This window comes from Rutilus rutilus (genome assembly GCF_951802725.1).
Source record: "Rutilus rutilus genome assembly, chromosome: 20".
NCBI classification, from domain to species: domain Eukaryota; kingdom Metazoa; phylum Chordata; class Actinopteri; order Cypriniformes; family Leuciscidae; genus Rutilus; species Rutilus rutilus.
In genome coordinates, this window is record NC_140225.1 from 5098533 (window position 1) to 5115248 (window position 16716).

At 35.3% G+C, this 16716-nt stretch overlaps 1 protein-coding gene across 1 annotated transcript in view; it reads left to right on the forward strand.

Moving 5' to 3' along the window:
- Positions 1-16716, forward strand: part of mdga1 (MAM domain containing glycosylphosphatidylinositol anchor 1) — a 201989-nt gene that overhangs the window by 151992 nt on the left and 33281 nt on the right. Inside the window, exons 12-15 of the mRNA XM_084391293.1 lie at positions 2472-2646; positions 4011-4034; positions 4994-5146; positions 5659-5820. Of these exons, the coding sequence (XP_084247419.1) occupies positions 2472-2646; positions 4011-4034; positions 4994-5146; positions 5659-5820 (514 nt within the window). The remainder of the gene's footprint in view (positions 1-2471; positions 2647-4010; positions 4035-4993; positions 5147-5658; positions 5821-16716) is intronic.

A 16716-nucleotide genomic window follows, 5' to 3' on the forward strand; every position in this document is an offset into this window, starting at 1 on the left:
GATTTTTAAATGTTTTTGAAAGAAATCTCTTAAGCTCACCAAGGCTTCATTTCTTTGATAAAAAAATACAGTAAAAACAGTAATATTGTGAAATATTATTACATATTAAAAAAGCTGTTTTTTTTTGTTTTAATATATATATATATATATATATATATATGTGTGTGTATATATATTACATACCCCAAACCTTTGTATGGTTTCCACAAAAAAAAAAATTTTTTAATAATTAAGCAGCACTGTTTTCAACATTTATAATAATAATGAATGTTTCTTGAGCACCAACTCATCATATTAGAATGATTTCTGAAGGATCACGTGACTGAAGACTGGATGAAAAAAAAAAAATCATAATTTTTTTGATGAAAATTCAGCTTTACCATCACTGAAATATATTACATTTTAAAACATTTTACAGTTATTTTAAATTATAATAATATTTCACAATATTACTGTTTTTACTGTAATTTTGATCAAATAAATAAGCCTTGGTGAGCATAAGAGACATATTTCAGAAAAAAAAAAAAAGTTTCCAAGCTAAAATATATTTATTTTGAAGGTTCAACTTGAATATACTTCCTTATGCCACGCCGTTTACAACATATATTTAGAATATATTTGAAATCTATTTGTCCAGAAGTTTTTCTGTATGGGTTACTATAGTAACAAACCTGAGTAAATAGGGTAGAAAGTTACCTTTTGTGTTTTTAAACTGCTTGTATTATTATTCAGCTTGCTAACTAACATGCTCAGCATTCTCTTCAATCTGTTGCTCCACTATGGTAATATTTACGCTAATACGCTCCTTCTGAGAATAAGAGTGCAATGCTTTATTTAGATTGAAATTGAGCTTGTATTGGTCTAAGAGTTTGCATTGCTTTAGCTGCTAGTGTTTGAACTTGTAGTACACAGTACCTGCAATAGTAAATGCCTTTTTGTAAAGTGAATACGTTTAAAGGGGAAATCACAAAGCTTAGGCATGAAAACACACACACACACACACACACACACACACACACACACACACACACACACACACACACACACACACACACACACACACACACACACACACACACACACACACACACACACACACACACACACAAAACACACACACACACACACACACACACACAAAATGCTATTGTTTCGCTAAAATTTCTTCAGAAATGCCTCAAACCCAGCAGCATTCAGAGACGTTGTAGATATCCCACGGGAAAGCCAAAGTAGAGAATGACAAGTTGATCTGTTTCAGCAAGTGTTCTTAGTCAGCACACTGCTGTTGTGCCTGAGGAAAGACTTGGAAAGCTTCTTACAGGAGGGTGGCTTGATACCAGCTGACCTTGCACTCAGCAAATCATTGCACTGAAGGCCTTTCTGTGGTTTTGTGGAGGTTAGAGATGTACAACACTGTGTGTGATGCAACAAGTTTCTGTCCTCACTGAAAGGGAAAATGCTTATGAAAGTGAAAAGCCATAAGGTCAGATGAGCGATTGTCTGTGTCCATGCAGTCATTGACATATTGCAGTTTCTTCTATCTTCCCCCTCTCCTCCTCTTTTCCCTGTTCTGCTTTCTTTCTTTTTTTTTTTCATGACATAGTTACCAATCCAAAATAATGCCAGCCCTACTTATGAGACACACGGCTACATGCAATTCGTTATTGTTGGGTGATTCTGTAAAAAAAAAAAAAAAAAAAAAAAAAAAAAAACCGCTGAGGAATAATAATAGTGCAACATTTGACATCAGTGTTGTATCATCCATAAATTTCAAAGCTTAATGATTTTTTTAAGTGATTTTAAATGCAACTTTTTTCAAACAAGTAATTACTTATTCATGTTATTCATGAGTTACTCCACAGATGGAAACACAAAAGACATCAACACATAAAAACAATAATTTCTTCAAAAAGGTGGAATTATAAAACATTTAATAATGTACTAATGTGTATATGTATACACTACCATTCATAAGTTTGGAGTCAGTAAGATTTTAATAATTCAGCAGTGACACATTCATTTCAAAAGTGACAGTAAATACATTTCTAATGTTATAAAATATTTCTTTTTCAAATAAGTGCTGTTTTGGAGCTTTCATTGAATTCAACTCAAAAAATTAAATAAAATAATATATAAAAATATAAAAGCAATTCGGCATATTGATTTCTGAAGGATCATGTGACACTGAAGACTGATGCAAGTAATGATGCTGAAATAAATAGCAGAGAAAAAAAACTTAAATGCATTTGAAAAAGTATTAAACTAGAAAACAGATATTTAAAATGGTTATAATATTTCACAAAAATTATAATTTTTGATCAAATAAACGCAGCCTTGGTGAGCATACGTGATTTCTTTCAAAAACATTAAAAAGGCTAACCGATCCCAAAAGTTTGAACTGTAGTGTATGATTTTATGTTAAGACAAGTATAAATGGTTATCATAATCATTGAATATTCCTCTCGTTGCAGAACCGACAGATGGTTTTGTCCAAGCAGATCACCACTAAAGAGCCAATGAAAGGTGTGCTGATGACCTACACGCTGACGGACTTGCGCATTCCTCTGTCGTATGAGGTCAGCCTTACTCCCATAACTAACTACGGCACCGGAAACACAGTCACACGCACCATACAGTACTCCGAACGTAAGTCACCTTACACTAATGCAAGTCATTTGGTATTTGCATCATATGACATGCAAGATGTCACTCATCAGTTGTTGAATGTGTAGGCTCCTCGTATCTATTTACTTTTGTATTGATGTTTAAATGCACAGAGGTCTGCAATATATCTGCAATGTATTTCATATTCACTGGAAGTTTCATTTCATGAAAGTTCATATTTCACATTCAGGTTGGAAAACTACAATCTTGTTTAATTTTGATATCTTGATATTTTTATGTGGGCAAGCACAAAGCAAAGCTGGGCTAGTTGTGGAATGGGAATCCGAGCCAGAATTGTTAAATTCCTCATGATTCCCATCAACAGAGGTCATGCATTTCAAATGTGAGGTTTCACTTTCGGGATTATGTTAAATTGAGATGTCGAAAGTATGGCAGCCATCGTGTGTTGAGTTAGCTGATGGCTGCAGAACAGCGGGAACAGGCCAGCGGTCTCAGTGCCAGAGCGCAGTCTGAATCTCAGAAACGGCTGATAGAATCTAATCCCATTGGATAATCTTTCAATCTTACACTCCCAATCTCAGCACTTGCTCTCAGCAGACCAAAAAATGGCCAAGCTCCAGAATAAACGGACTGCTGGAAGACTTCTTATGTGATACACACAAAAATTCCATACACGAGTATACACTTTGTATTATATGTTAAATATAATGGGTTATATATTTATGATATATGTTTCTGCTACTATTATTAATGCATACAAATGTTTTTCATTAATGTGTTATATCATTTATAGATATTTTATATTATATTATATTAAAATGTAAGTATTTATTTATTTATTGCTATTACTTAAACAAAAAATACACATATATATATATCTTTTTTATTATATATATATTTTTTTTTTTTTATTGATTAATATTATTTTATTTTATATCCAAATGTTTGATAAAAAAAGTACAGATGTAAATATTATTTATTGATTTATTGTTAATTATGCTATTTAGTACTACATTACATATTTTTATATTGGTCTCAATAATGGAACATTATATCTTGTGTTTATTAAGTGCTATTTTTTACTATTTTTTACAGATTTTATTGCTTGCATTAAAATTTTTAAATCTAATTTCTAATTTAAAAATAGTAAATTAATAAGTTTGTTAAAATAATAGTAATGATGATTATATATGGAACAAAACGTTAGTGCTATTTTTGAGGAATTATATAAATATTGTAAAATATATTGTATATGTATTTAGTATTTGTCAAAAGGCTGAAAAATAAAGTGTTTTTAGGTAATGTTTTGTAGTTATATCATACAGCCTTGTGTGATGTATGTATGTATGTATATTTATATAATCTTTATTTCTTGTCTCATGCAGCCTACACTTATCCAAGACCTTCAGGTAAGACAGTTCTTTACTTTTTCTTTCCATGATGCTTTTGTGCGTGTTGTCTTTCTCTCTCCTCTAAACCGTCCTCCCATCTCATGCTTGCCCTGCCTTTCAGTTCTTCCCAATTAAATTCAACACAGTTCTACTGGCAGCATAAGCACAGAGCTTTGCCAAAAACCTACAAAGAAAAAAGAAGAAAAAAAAAAACATAAATTAAAACAGACTGGAGATCAGCAGAGTAAATTGAAGAGCTGGATGCTTGCGGAGGGGAGAGAATGGTTAATTTCAAACCACAACACGGAATCCTGCATTCTTCTCCATTAATTCACTCTGTCTTCTCTCACACACGGAAAATCAGCCATTTAAAGTGTGAATTGAGACGTTCTGGGTGACTAACTACAGTATTCTGTGTTTGTTAAATGAGGGTAATCGCTGTGAATGTCGCAATATGCTGAGAGTACTTCAGTTCTCCAGAGGAGCCTGTCGAGAAGCCTCCTTACATTAAAACCTACAGACCTTCTCCTTAGATTTGCTCATCAGTATGAGGCCAGAAAAATACTTTATGCAAGTATGCAAACGCAGGTGCGAATGCTTACCCATGCTTAACAGATTGAGCTGCATTCTTGCGCTATTATGAGGCAAATGTCAGCTTCAGATTGCACACCCACAATCACTCTGATGTATATTGCACTTAAATTCCCATACGATTTTCCATTTGCAATGCTTCATTTGGGGCAATCTTTGACCTGAACGAGAAAACGGACTGAGACGTATACAGTTTTTGCTTATGGCTGCTATTGCGCCCCTTGTATCAATGCTTATAAATTGTGCTTCAACATATTTTAATATTCAGTATCACATTTTTGCATTCATGAGCTAGAGTATTTTTTTACTTTAATCATTACATGCAGTTAGTGCCAATTAACTAGTAAGGTGAATCACGAATCCGTTTCATGTTTTTGTGTGTTTAGATCAAGTGTGCGGCTTTGAGGATATTAGGATATGTGGGTTCACTCAAGACCGCAGCGATGTGTTTGACTGGACCAGACAGAACCATCTCACCCAGAATCCCAAGCGGTCGGTTAATACAGGGCCTGATACGGACAGGAGTGGGACGAAAGAGGGTAAAAACACACACAAATTACATCCTCATCCACCAACACACTATCACAGTAATTATGGTTGTATACATTTGAAAAGAAACATTTTCTATTCAATTCAAATGTATTTTAATAGCGCTTTTCAAACTAAATATCGCACCTTTACAGAATTTTTCCAGTGGAAACTCCATAGAAAGTATCCTTGAAAACAATTTAATTTAATTTAATTTAATTTAATTTAATTTAATTTAATTTAATTTAATTTAATTTAATTTAATATTATAATTTTTTTTTTTATTTTTTTTAATTAATTATTTATATATAATTATATATAAATAAATATATTATATATATTATATATATATAATATAATATATATTATATTATATATAATATATATATTATATATAATTATAATAATATATATTATTATATATTTTTTTTTTATTATTATTTTATTATTATTATTTGCTCCTGCCCTCTTTGAAAAACCTTGTGGTAACACATGTGTTTTGTTCTTTCCTTCTACAATAAAGGTTTCTACATGTACATTGAGACGTCGCGGCCCCGTGAGGCCGGGGACCGAGCTCGTCTGCTCTCTCCACTGTACAACGTGACGGCAGCGCGAGGACCAACGGGGACCAACAGAACCCCATACTGTGTCTCCTTCTACTACAACATGAACGGGAAACATATTGGTGAGCCTTTAACCCTATAGTCTGAATTCCCACCATCTCAGTCAGAGAAAAAAAAAAATGTAACTCTCGATTTTGATACCTGTTTTACTTTGGTTACCTGTTGTTTTGCTGTTGCGTTCATGGAGAATTGATTGGATAGTGGAAAGTGGTCTCGATATGACAGGTTGTAAGTTTGAGGACGTTGTTTCCCTGCAGAAATCTCCACATGTGTTTATACTTCAGCTTCTAACTTGAGTTTGCTGTGTCTTGAAAAGCGTTCTCCTCTACCAGAGCATTGAGCTGAATCTGTCAAGGAAAGTACAGTGCTTTATGAGTAGCGTTCACCAGAAGGTCAAAGACAGTGAAGGACACAGACAGTCAGAGAGAGAGGTGATGTCATCCACACATCCATTACTTATTTATTGTGACTGTTAAAACATTAAGGTTTGTTTCAAAGTGACATCTGTCTATTCTCTTTGCTCCAAGAGAGTCTTTTGTGTGTGTGTGTGTCCTGGTAAACCCTACATTATGGGGACAAAATTTCCCCACAAAGATGGCAATTTCCAAAATCCTTGTCCTTGTGGGGACATTTGTGATGTTTTTTGATAATGTAAAAATGCAAGTTTTCTATGATGGGTAGGTTTAGGGGTAGTGTTAGTGTAAAGAGATTTGTACTGTATAAAAACATTCTACAGTCTATGGAAAGTGCCCATAAAACATGAAAACACATCAGCGTCACACAGTAGTAATTCTAACCGAGTACACTTCACACACAGACATTGGCTAGAATTGTCAATTTGTAATTAGATTAACATGTTATATACGCTACGCTATTTTTAGTTTTTCACTCGTCACAATGCATTATGGAATTGTCTATGTTAAGGAAACATGTGACGCTGCTTCAGGGGCCTTTCACACAGGACACGTTCTATCATCCGTCTACATTTTCATTGTTGTTTTATGGCAACATGTGCTAAGTAGGCGTCTGTGGCTGTTGCCACTGTTTTTAAGACACCATGTCACGTTAAATTAAGTTAAACTTTTAATGTTCTTTGAGACGTTGTGGTCGATTCCTCTGCACTGTTTTTAGCTGCTTTTTAATGCAAGAACATGTCCTGTGTGAACGGCCACTTAGAACGCTATTAAAAGAAGGTCTCTTGAAAAGCTAACCCGAATTAGCTTCTGAATCGCACCTAAAATGCTTTTTAATTAGACAGTAGACTGTTTTGGAGCAGAGCCGTCTAGAAATGTTTGTTTGCTCAGGATACTATATATATATATATGTGTGGGTGGTGGGGATTTACTATAGTTTGATGACAAAGCTGTTCCTAGAAGTACTGTAAGCTAAATCTGACAAAACCTCTCTATTACGACCTCAAAGGCATAGATAACTCATAAAACTGTAAATAATGTTGTTATAATTAAAAAAAATGCAACATGAACAGTGATTAATGGGTGTTTTTGATGGGGTTCAAAGATCTGTAACTCTCTGGGAACAACCTGTTATCACACACTTGTACACACAGACTTTAACTGCTCATTAATGTAAGGAATTTATCACAGAAAACTCCTTCAAGCAAAGTGTCGACAGCAGACCAAAAGTTTTTGTTGTTGTTTTCCTCATTTTTCAGCTTGACAAATAAAGTAACCGAAACGTCCTGTTTCCCCTCGCTTTTTATCTGCGCTCTCTTTTCAAATTTTATCAGCCCATTAACGGCTCATAAATTGTGCTTCTCTCCCTCTCTTTCTCCTCTTCTACATCTCTCTCTCTCTCTGACTGTCTGTCTGCTTTACTTTCACTCCACCTCATTTCTTTACCTGCGCGTCTCCGCTGTCTGTCTCCTGTTCTAATGAGACGAGCCCGTTTAATTATTTGCCAGTTGCCACTCATGACACGGGCTGGGCTCGCGATGGGGGGCGGCTGGTGAACACACAACACACTTCAATCTGTTCGGCTTTCCAAAGGCATTTTGGACTCCCTGCTGCAGGCCTGCACTGTATATTTCAAAGGGTATGTTTTATTAATTCCATTGCTATTTAGGAGTCGGAGAGGACAGCAGGTCCTTAATGAAAATTAAAATTGAAAGGCGAATCACATTAATCATGATCAAAATCACCCTAGGGTGTACATGCACATAACCTCATACTCAAGCTGTCTACTAAAGCTCTCCAACCCATCATATTTGTCTCTGTCTGCTTTTAAATTAGAGTTGCCGGATTTAGAGGTATTTTTATTTGCTACTACAGTATTGGAGTATCAGTATAAACTATATACACTACCGTTCAAAAGTTTGGGGTCAGTAAGATTTTTTATGTTTTTAAAAGAAGTATCTTCTGCTCACCAAGGCTGCATTTATTTGATAAAAAAAAAAAAATAAAAAAAAAAAAATAATAATATTGTGAAATATTGTGACAATTTCAAATGACTGTTTTATATTTTAATATATTTTTAACTGTAATTTATTCCTGTGATCAAAGCTGAATTTTCAGCATCATTACTCCAGTCTTCAGTGTCACATGATCCTTCAGAAATCATTCTAATATGCTGATTTGATGCTCAAGAAACATTCATTATTATTATCAATTTATTTCAAAATTCTTTGATAAATAGAAAGTTAAAAAGAACAGCATTTATTTAAAGGAGTCATAACCTAGTACTACATTGGATACCTACTGCTGTATTATAGTCTTTCAGGCCCTTCTAAAAAATAAAAGTGGAAAAAATAATAAAAACAGACCTACTTTTACCCTTATTTCTGAAGGCATTATTGTCTCGCGAGATCAATGCGATGTTTTGGCTGTCGTGGATGCTCATTTTAATAATGCAAATGAGGGGCGCGTTGATTGGTTGAAGGAAGGAGGGGGGTTGACACGCAGGTAACTTCAGCATCATTACAAACTGACATCATGGCGCAAGTGGTGAATGAACCCGACCCGGCCGCGACCTACGGGATTCAACCCTACATGTTTGAGCCGGACTGTGGATGGAAGATGTAGAGTTGTTGGATGGACGTCTACATCAAGATGTCTCTGAATGGTAAAGACCATCATTTTGACTGAGACATACATTAACATCGGTAACGAGCTAAAACGTTTGTTGCTATTTTCTCCCACATAGGTTTACCTTTTATTTAATGTCGATTACATTAACGGAGATGTAGTCTACTTATTTTATCAGCTTACAGTGGTTATTGAGATCAACGTTTACTATCATGATGGCACCTTTTCCCAAACGGAGCTTCGAGGCCAACTTCGCCTGATATTGGCCCAAATTTGTAAATGATTCAGGTGTAAAATGTTTAGCGCACACACATAACGATACGCCAGTTGAAAGGGTTGTTGGGACAGCGTCATTAAAAATGAATTTCATCCACTGGTCCCTGATAGTTTCGTCCGATTTTGGGAGATAAAACACATTTACATGTTTTTTATGGCAATCAACCACAGAGCAAGTCCGATGTGCACTCGGTTTCTCCATCTTTCTCGACTGAACTGAATATGAGGGGGAGAGGGGAAGGGGGGGCTTCCTGCTGCGGTGTCCATATATGGTATATCCTACTACCTCATGACGTCAAGAGGGAGCTGAAATCAAAATCCCGTATTTGAGTGCGCGTGCACGCGCGCTGGTTTATTTACCCTGAGGTAAACAAACGCTTCACTTTTAAATATCGGCTTCCCGGCCAGTGTATAATCGTTAGTCGATCATAACATACATTGATTCTCGTGGAAAAGTGAAAATTGCAGGTTATGACTCCTTTAAAATAGAATATTTTATAACATTATAAATGTCTTTACTGTAACTTTTGATCAGTTTAACTCATCCTTGATGAATAAAAGTATTGATCTATTTTATTTCTTTCCCCCAAAAATAAAATAAAGATTATTACTGACCCCAAACTTTTGAACGGTAGTGTTTAATGTTACAAAAGCTTTAGATTTCAGATAAATGCTGTTCTTTTGAACTTTCTATTCATCAAAGAACTGTTTTCAACATTGATAATAATAATGAATGTTTTTTGAGCATCAAATCATCATATTGAAAATTCAGCTTTGTCATCGCAGGAATAAATAACATTTTAAAAATCCAGTTAAATCAGTTATTTATAATAATAATATTTCCCAAGATATCTGTTTTACTATATTTTTGATCAAATAAATGCAGGCTTGATGACTATAAGAGACTTCTTTCAAAAACATTAAAAATGGTAATGTTCCCAAACTTTTGACCAGCACTGTATATATATATATATATATATATATACACACAGACATATGTGTATATACACACATATGTGTGTGTGTGTGTGTGTGTGTGTGTGTGTGTGTGCTTACATATATATATATATATATATATATATATATATATTAGGGCTGCGCGATATATATCGAAATTAATCGAATAGTTTAGCAACATGTTAACGACAAACAAAGTGTGATATTTTATTGATTGATTAATTAATTTCTTTCTTTATTTTGCATCTGCATATCTTGTATTTTCCTTTGGTTTACATCAGAATCTGTGCTGGAGAATACATAGGATGGTTTTCTGGTGTGGTATTACTGATCTCCCTGTCCAAAACCCTCATAAAACCATCAGAACAGACTGGCATAATCAGCTTGACCAGACTGGATTGAACAGTTTTCATCTCTACCCTTCACGCAACTGGTCGCAGTGATCTGTTATAGTCTGGATGTTGGCGTCATATATCTGCTGATTACTGTCTGTGTGCGCTAATCTGCTAATCATTAGCCTGTGCATTGGCATGTGGGCGGCACTGTGGGCACAGATGCTAAACTGAGAAGGAGGCACAGCTGGCTCGACTCTCATTACATGAGACGCCCTACTGAGAGACAGACGTCCCCGTTAGCAATCTTAACGTGTAGGACTGTGTTAGCCGCTCGACGCTGGCCATAAATTACAACCTCATTAGCAGTATGAGAGCTTAGACTTTTATTTGCGCCACTGTGCTTGCATTAGATTTGATTACATCCCAATTAGCAATTGAAGAGATTAGCTCTGCGTTGGTTATGCCACACTAGCATTAGATTCAGGAGAGCTTAATAAGCACATTGAGACTTTAGCCTTGCGCTATTTGCAGAACAACATACTACACGTAATAGATACAAAAGTTCAAAAGTTTAGGTTTTTAAGTTTGGTGTTTGAGCTATTTGATTAAATTGAATGAACTTCACCTGCACGGAGACAGATTTGATCACATCTTAACATCTCTCTATGTGTGTGTGGAGTATATTCAGTTACCTGGAGGCTTGTCTCTGTTTGATAACCCTACAGAAAAAGGATGAGCGGTAGGACTGTGAAGCTTTGTGGGTATTGATGGACTCGATCGACTCCATCCAGGTTTTGATCATCATTCTGAATCTGATCTGGACGTAGTGCTTTTATGCTCTCAGCTTTTTGTTCAAAATGTTGCTTTTTAATCAAACTTACCCACATTCTAGTGTTGATTTAAAAAAAAATGCACGGAGCTAGATTATTATTATATATATATTTTTTAAAGCAGAGGCTCTGTTCTTTATGTTCAGATATTCATGCAACAAAATATTCTGGGGGCATGGAAGTTTTGTGAAAATGATCAACTTAAAATACACTAGTAGGGAAAGAGTTTTTAGTTGATGTTTTCAATAGTGATATATATATATATTTTTTTTTTTCCTTTTTTTTTTTCTTTAACGGTTGCATTTTTGTTTTTATTATTTAGTTATCATTATTATTGTAATTATTTTTCCTTATTATTTGCTCTTCTTTTTCATAATTACATTTTTTATCTGCTCTATTTTTAGTTGTGGAATTTAAAAATGATAATAAAAATAATAATAATTCTTATTTCCTCAGTTTATTTTATTTTATTTTGTTTATTTATTTCATTTTATTTTTTTCTGTTACTCTTTGAAATAGACAGGGTTTAACGGGATTGATTAGACACCATAAACACAGTGCTATTAGGCTAATGTATTGGATTAACATGCACCCCTGAAAGTCATTTAAATAGTCAAATTTGATTTCATGTTGTCTTTTTCTATCAATCGCCCTCCTCTCCACACTGTTGAGACTATCTAATCTACAATTGCAGTACTCTCTCTGTTCGATTTTTCATCAAGAGCAACACAATAGCATGTTCTATTAGACCGTAACTTTATTAGGCTTGAAGTTCATTACAAAGGAGTTCAGCAGCCAGTGGATCCATTAGAGCAGAAGTCAATCACAGCACCAGTCAGTCCATTAGATCCTTCACTCATTAGACCATTACAGTACGACCCTATTCCTGTTAGTGAGTGGCTTGACATGGTGTTTTGCCAGTCATTGTTGTTGTTTAGTGATGCACATACTTTTTTCCCCGGTAATACAAGAATGGCCTGTTTACTCAGACTTTGGGGTCATTCACATAGAATGCATTTCTGTGCTGCTTTCCATTGGTTTTCTATGCAAACGCATGTTAGACGGACACTGTTGCATTCGCGTCTGGCGTCTTTTGCAGCGTCTCATGCATAAGATGGCGTTCTAAAATATGTTCTGAAAGTTAAAAGAAGTTCATCTTTCAAAAAATGCATCTATAGACCTTGCTGTTTTTATTTCTTATTCCACTGGCCTGTGTCTTTAACCATCAAAATGTGTTCTGTGTGAATGGACCCTAACTGTTGCATGTATTCATTCGCTGCATCCGAAATCGCATACTGTATATTAGGTACTACATTTGGTCTGAAACTTACTTCGCAACCGTTAAAAAACGCAACTGTAAAATAGATCTTTTCGAATGAATGTGGTATTCCACTGTGCTACTTTTCCATTGTTTTTCAATGTAGACGTACTAGACGGACATCTTTTTGCAGTAGGGCTGTACCAGAATATTCGAGTATTCGAATATTCGTTCGGTGGGTTGGTATTCGATTTTCAAATTTGACATTCGAATATTCGTTTTAAATTTTTTTTTTTTTTTTTTTCACACCTGGCATCCCCCTAGAAACTGTTCCCATTCGCGCTTGAATGGGGCTGTCATGCATTTTCTCAGACCGGATAGTTCTCTCTGATTTATCAATATGAACAATGAACACATAAATGTGTTTTTGCAAAACGGATATGAATCCGAACTTCAAATCCCGCGCTATAGGCAGATGTGATGGAGTGCACGTCACTAGCAACAGATAAGCTGCATTTTACTGATCGTCAGCTAAAATTTCTAAATCAAAGACCGCAATATGAGAGCGGCAACAGCCCTGGTAAGATCATTTCGATTCTTTACTTTTAATTAAGTTGATTGTGTGTTAAAGCATCTGCGACCCACTTTCACTTTGATTTGCGATAGTTTGCACGTTGGCTTTATGAATAGATGCTGATCTGCGGTGACGCGTGCTGTAGGCTAAGTAAGCATCGTCATATCTGGCTATAACATGATATAGCCTAAAACACCCTCTCACACGGTTATTGTTTTAGTATTTTTGGGCGAAATACAATACTCTTATTTTAGAGCGCAGAACAGCGGAGTTTGTATGGGCAAAAGTGCATGCCTGAGCTTGTAACGTTAGTCTATAAGCTGCGTTGCTTTGACATTGTGGAAATAGAATAGAAACAATATATTAGCCTACCCTTTACTGTGTCAGTAATTACTGTGCTGCTGATTTCTGATTTGAGAGTTATTTGTTACTCAGAAAAATATTAGGCTGTGTTTTGTATCAAGTGCAGTGTTGCGCGTGAGGCGCGCTTCCCGCTCGCGCTGTTCTGTATTAAAAGTTTATTAATTCTGAACGTGTCACGTCTCGCGTGTCTATATTGCACCAAATGTGACACTGCACTTGTGAAGTCGATTGGATGAACGGTTCTAAATGCAAGATAAATAATCTAAATGCAAACAGACAGACGCATAGAGATTCCTGCCTTTATTAGAGAGAAGAATATGTTCAGCCCCCTCCCTCCGAAGCTTCGAATATTCGATGTTAATTCCTGTCGAAGCTTCGAAGCTCAAAAAATGGTATTCGGACCAGCCCTATTTTGCAGTGTCTCGCGCATCATTTGACACGTTAACGCCCTTAACCGTCACTCTTACCCAAGTGTTTATACTAAGCATTTCGTGATAGTTTCTGGCAAAAATGGACGGAAATTCAAGCACATTGTTTCTATGAGTATTATTTCTATCAGACGCGTGTTCAGTTTCTGACATACTCCACGTGCTTGAGTCTGCCGACATCAATAGAAGTCTAAAGGAGTGTCCAGTTTAAACAGCTTGTTTGCGTCTCTGTACAAACTTCAGAAAGATACCAGCATCAGGAACAAGTGGATTGTTTATTTTTAATGCCGTCTGGATTGCGTCTGAGGATTTGTTCAGAGAATTTGATTGCAGATCGTATTGTAAATGAGGCACAGTGATGGAGAGTTTGCAAATAAACTTTTGTTGAAATATTAAGCAGCCAAACTGTATTGGATCTGACAGCAGCTACATCACAGATTGTAAGTAACTGACACTGCCAATTCACATTCAATTTCAAGTTAACTCAACTAATTAAGTCCAATTACAGTCAACTTAAAAAAAAAAAAACTTTCCTAATGAGTAACAGGAGTCTTTTGAACTTGAAAATTCTTGTCAAGGCAACTATAGAATGTTTAGGAGTGCAAGCAGCTACTTTTTTTTTTTTTTTTAAATATTTTATTTCAGTTAACTTATTTTATTTCAGATAACAAATGTTTTAGTTAAAGGGATAGTTCACACAAAAATGAAAATTCTGTCATCATTTACTCACCCTCGAGTTTTTCCAAACCTGTATGAGTTTCTTTCTGTATGAGAAGATATTTTGAAGATTGTCAGTAGCCAGACAGTTGATGGACCCCAGTGACTTCCATAGTATGAAAAAAATATTATGGAAGTTAATAGGGTCCATCAACTGTCTGGTTACCCATATTCTTCAAAATATCTTCTTTTGTGTTCAGCAGAAGAAAGAAACTCATACAGGTTTGGAAAAACTCGAGGGTGAGTAAATGATGACTTTGACTTTGTGTCAAGGTTAGCCAAGGGCCTCTGATGTTTGGATCTTTTGTGTTGTCTAACAGCACAGAGGTCCGTTTGGGGCCTTAGGCCTTGTCCATATACACAATTGTTTCTTTAAAGGGTTGGTTAGCCGTTTATTGTAAAGGTTTTTGCGCAAGGGTGATTTTTAAGTGCCTGGCGCATTTCTTTCTTTTTTTCTTTCTTTTTTTTTTTTACAATGGTTGATGTTTTGAGTCTGTGTAATCACCTTAAAGAAGCACCAGCACACAATTTCTGCTTTTTTTTATCACCCAGCGAGCACCTCTTCAGCGTGATTGTGGCCATTGAAACGTGGCAGATGCTTTTAGCCAAGGCGGAGAGCTAATAGTGGGGCTCTGATACAACACAGCATTTCTGTTAAAGGTTTCCTGATTTTCTTTGAATCGCTTTGAAAACTGTAATGTCTGTTCAGCAATGACACGTGGACTTTATTATAGTGATTTTCCTTTTCAAAAAAAATAAAACCACGTCAAAAACACATGGTGATATTTTTTTGTTTGAGGTGCAGTAGTAATAATGACATTATTCAGATGTATGACCTTGTACAATACAAATTGCTTTCTATCTTAAAATGAACCATTTGAAAATCATGCTTTCCCCCGTTATGGTTGAATCACGGAAGTTACACCAGTTACTTTGCCAAGAGATTTCTATTTATTATTTTATACATGTATCAGACAGAGAGAAACAGGCATAGCAGAATAAGGCTATAGGTGAGGAGGCCTTCATTCCATTTTACATTTACATTTATATTTATGCATTTGGCAGACGCTTTCATCCAAAAGCGACTTACATTGCATTTCAAGGTACACGTTTACATTCTTATCATTCCAGATTTCTCTGTTCTCCATTTCTCTATTCTCTCACCCCATCATGCCAGCTGTAAATGGTCTCTCTGGGTTTCTCCTTCCTTACCCCCTCATCTCTATGTGTCTCCTTCAGTACAGTCAGTAGAGTAAGGATTGAGCTTATATACACCACTCTGGGACTTACAACTTCCTTGTAAGGTAGAAAAACATGTTAAAAATGGAACGTGTACCTCGTGCTTACACATGGTACAATCCACTCTCCCTCTGTGTATACATTAGTGGTACATTTGCATCAGTTGAAACATTCCTTTCCATGTAAAGAACGTGCCAACTGAAGTATCATTATTAGTGGAACATCTCTGCTCAGTAAACGTTATATTGCACACATACTTGTATGCATAACTCATCCCATATCTCTCATCAGCACACATGTACAAACATACAGACTCATAAAATACATTATGAAATTATTATGAAAATGAATAAAGAAAAATAATACTAAAAAACAACATTAAACAGTACATTTTAGCTTGAAGTTGAAAAGTTGACATTCCTCAAAACGTCTCTTCTTCCACATAGAAGTATCTGCTAAGAAAATAGCAGTATTTTCTTTGCAATAAGTGTAAATAGTAGTTAAATGCTAGTTGAAGCCCACTCATAAATAGTGGCAGATACTATTTGCACATCAGTGTTGTTGTACATTAAACTCTATGCAATAATAACATAGTGTAAATTATTATATTTATAAAAATTATTAAATGGATGCCGCCCTCCCTTCGCCTAACCCTAACCGATAAACACTTTATTATTAAACACGTTAGACACTTTATTTCCACTTTTCGAATATTTTCTTCATTTTTGTTGAAAATACATTTGATCTTGTCTGGCCCAATCAGACTTCAGTGAGCGGAGTTAGTGTAAATAGCCTCTGCTGACAAGGTTTTCCATTTAAAAAACATTCCATTTTGTGAACCAAACCCTAAGGCTCTACACTGTAAATATTTATGTAACTGCATCTGGATTGATGTATTTGTGGTCAGTATCTGCTGATATTGTTCAAACAGCTTTAGATG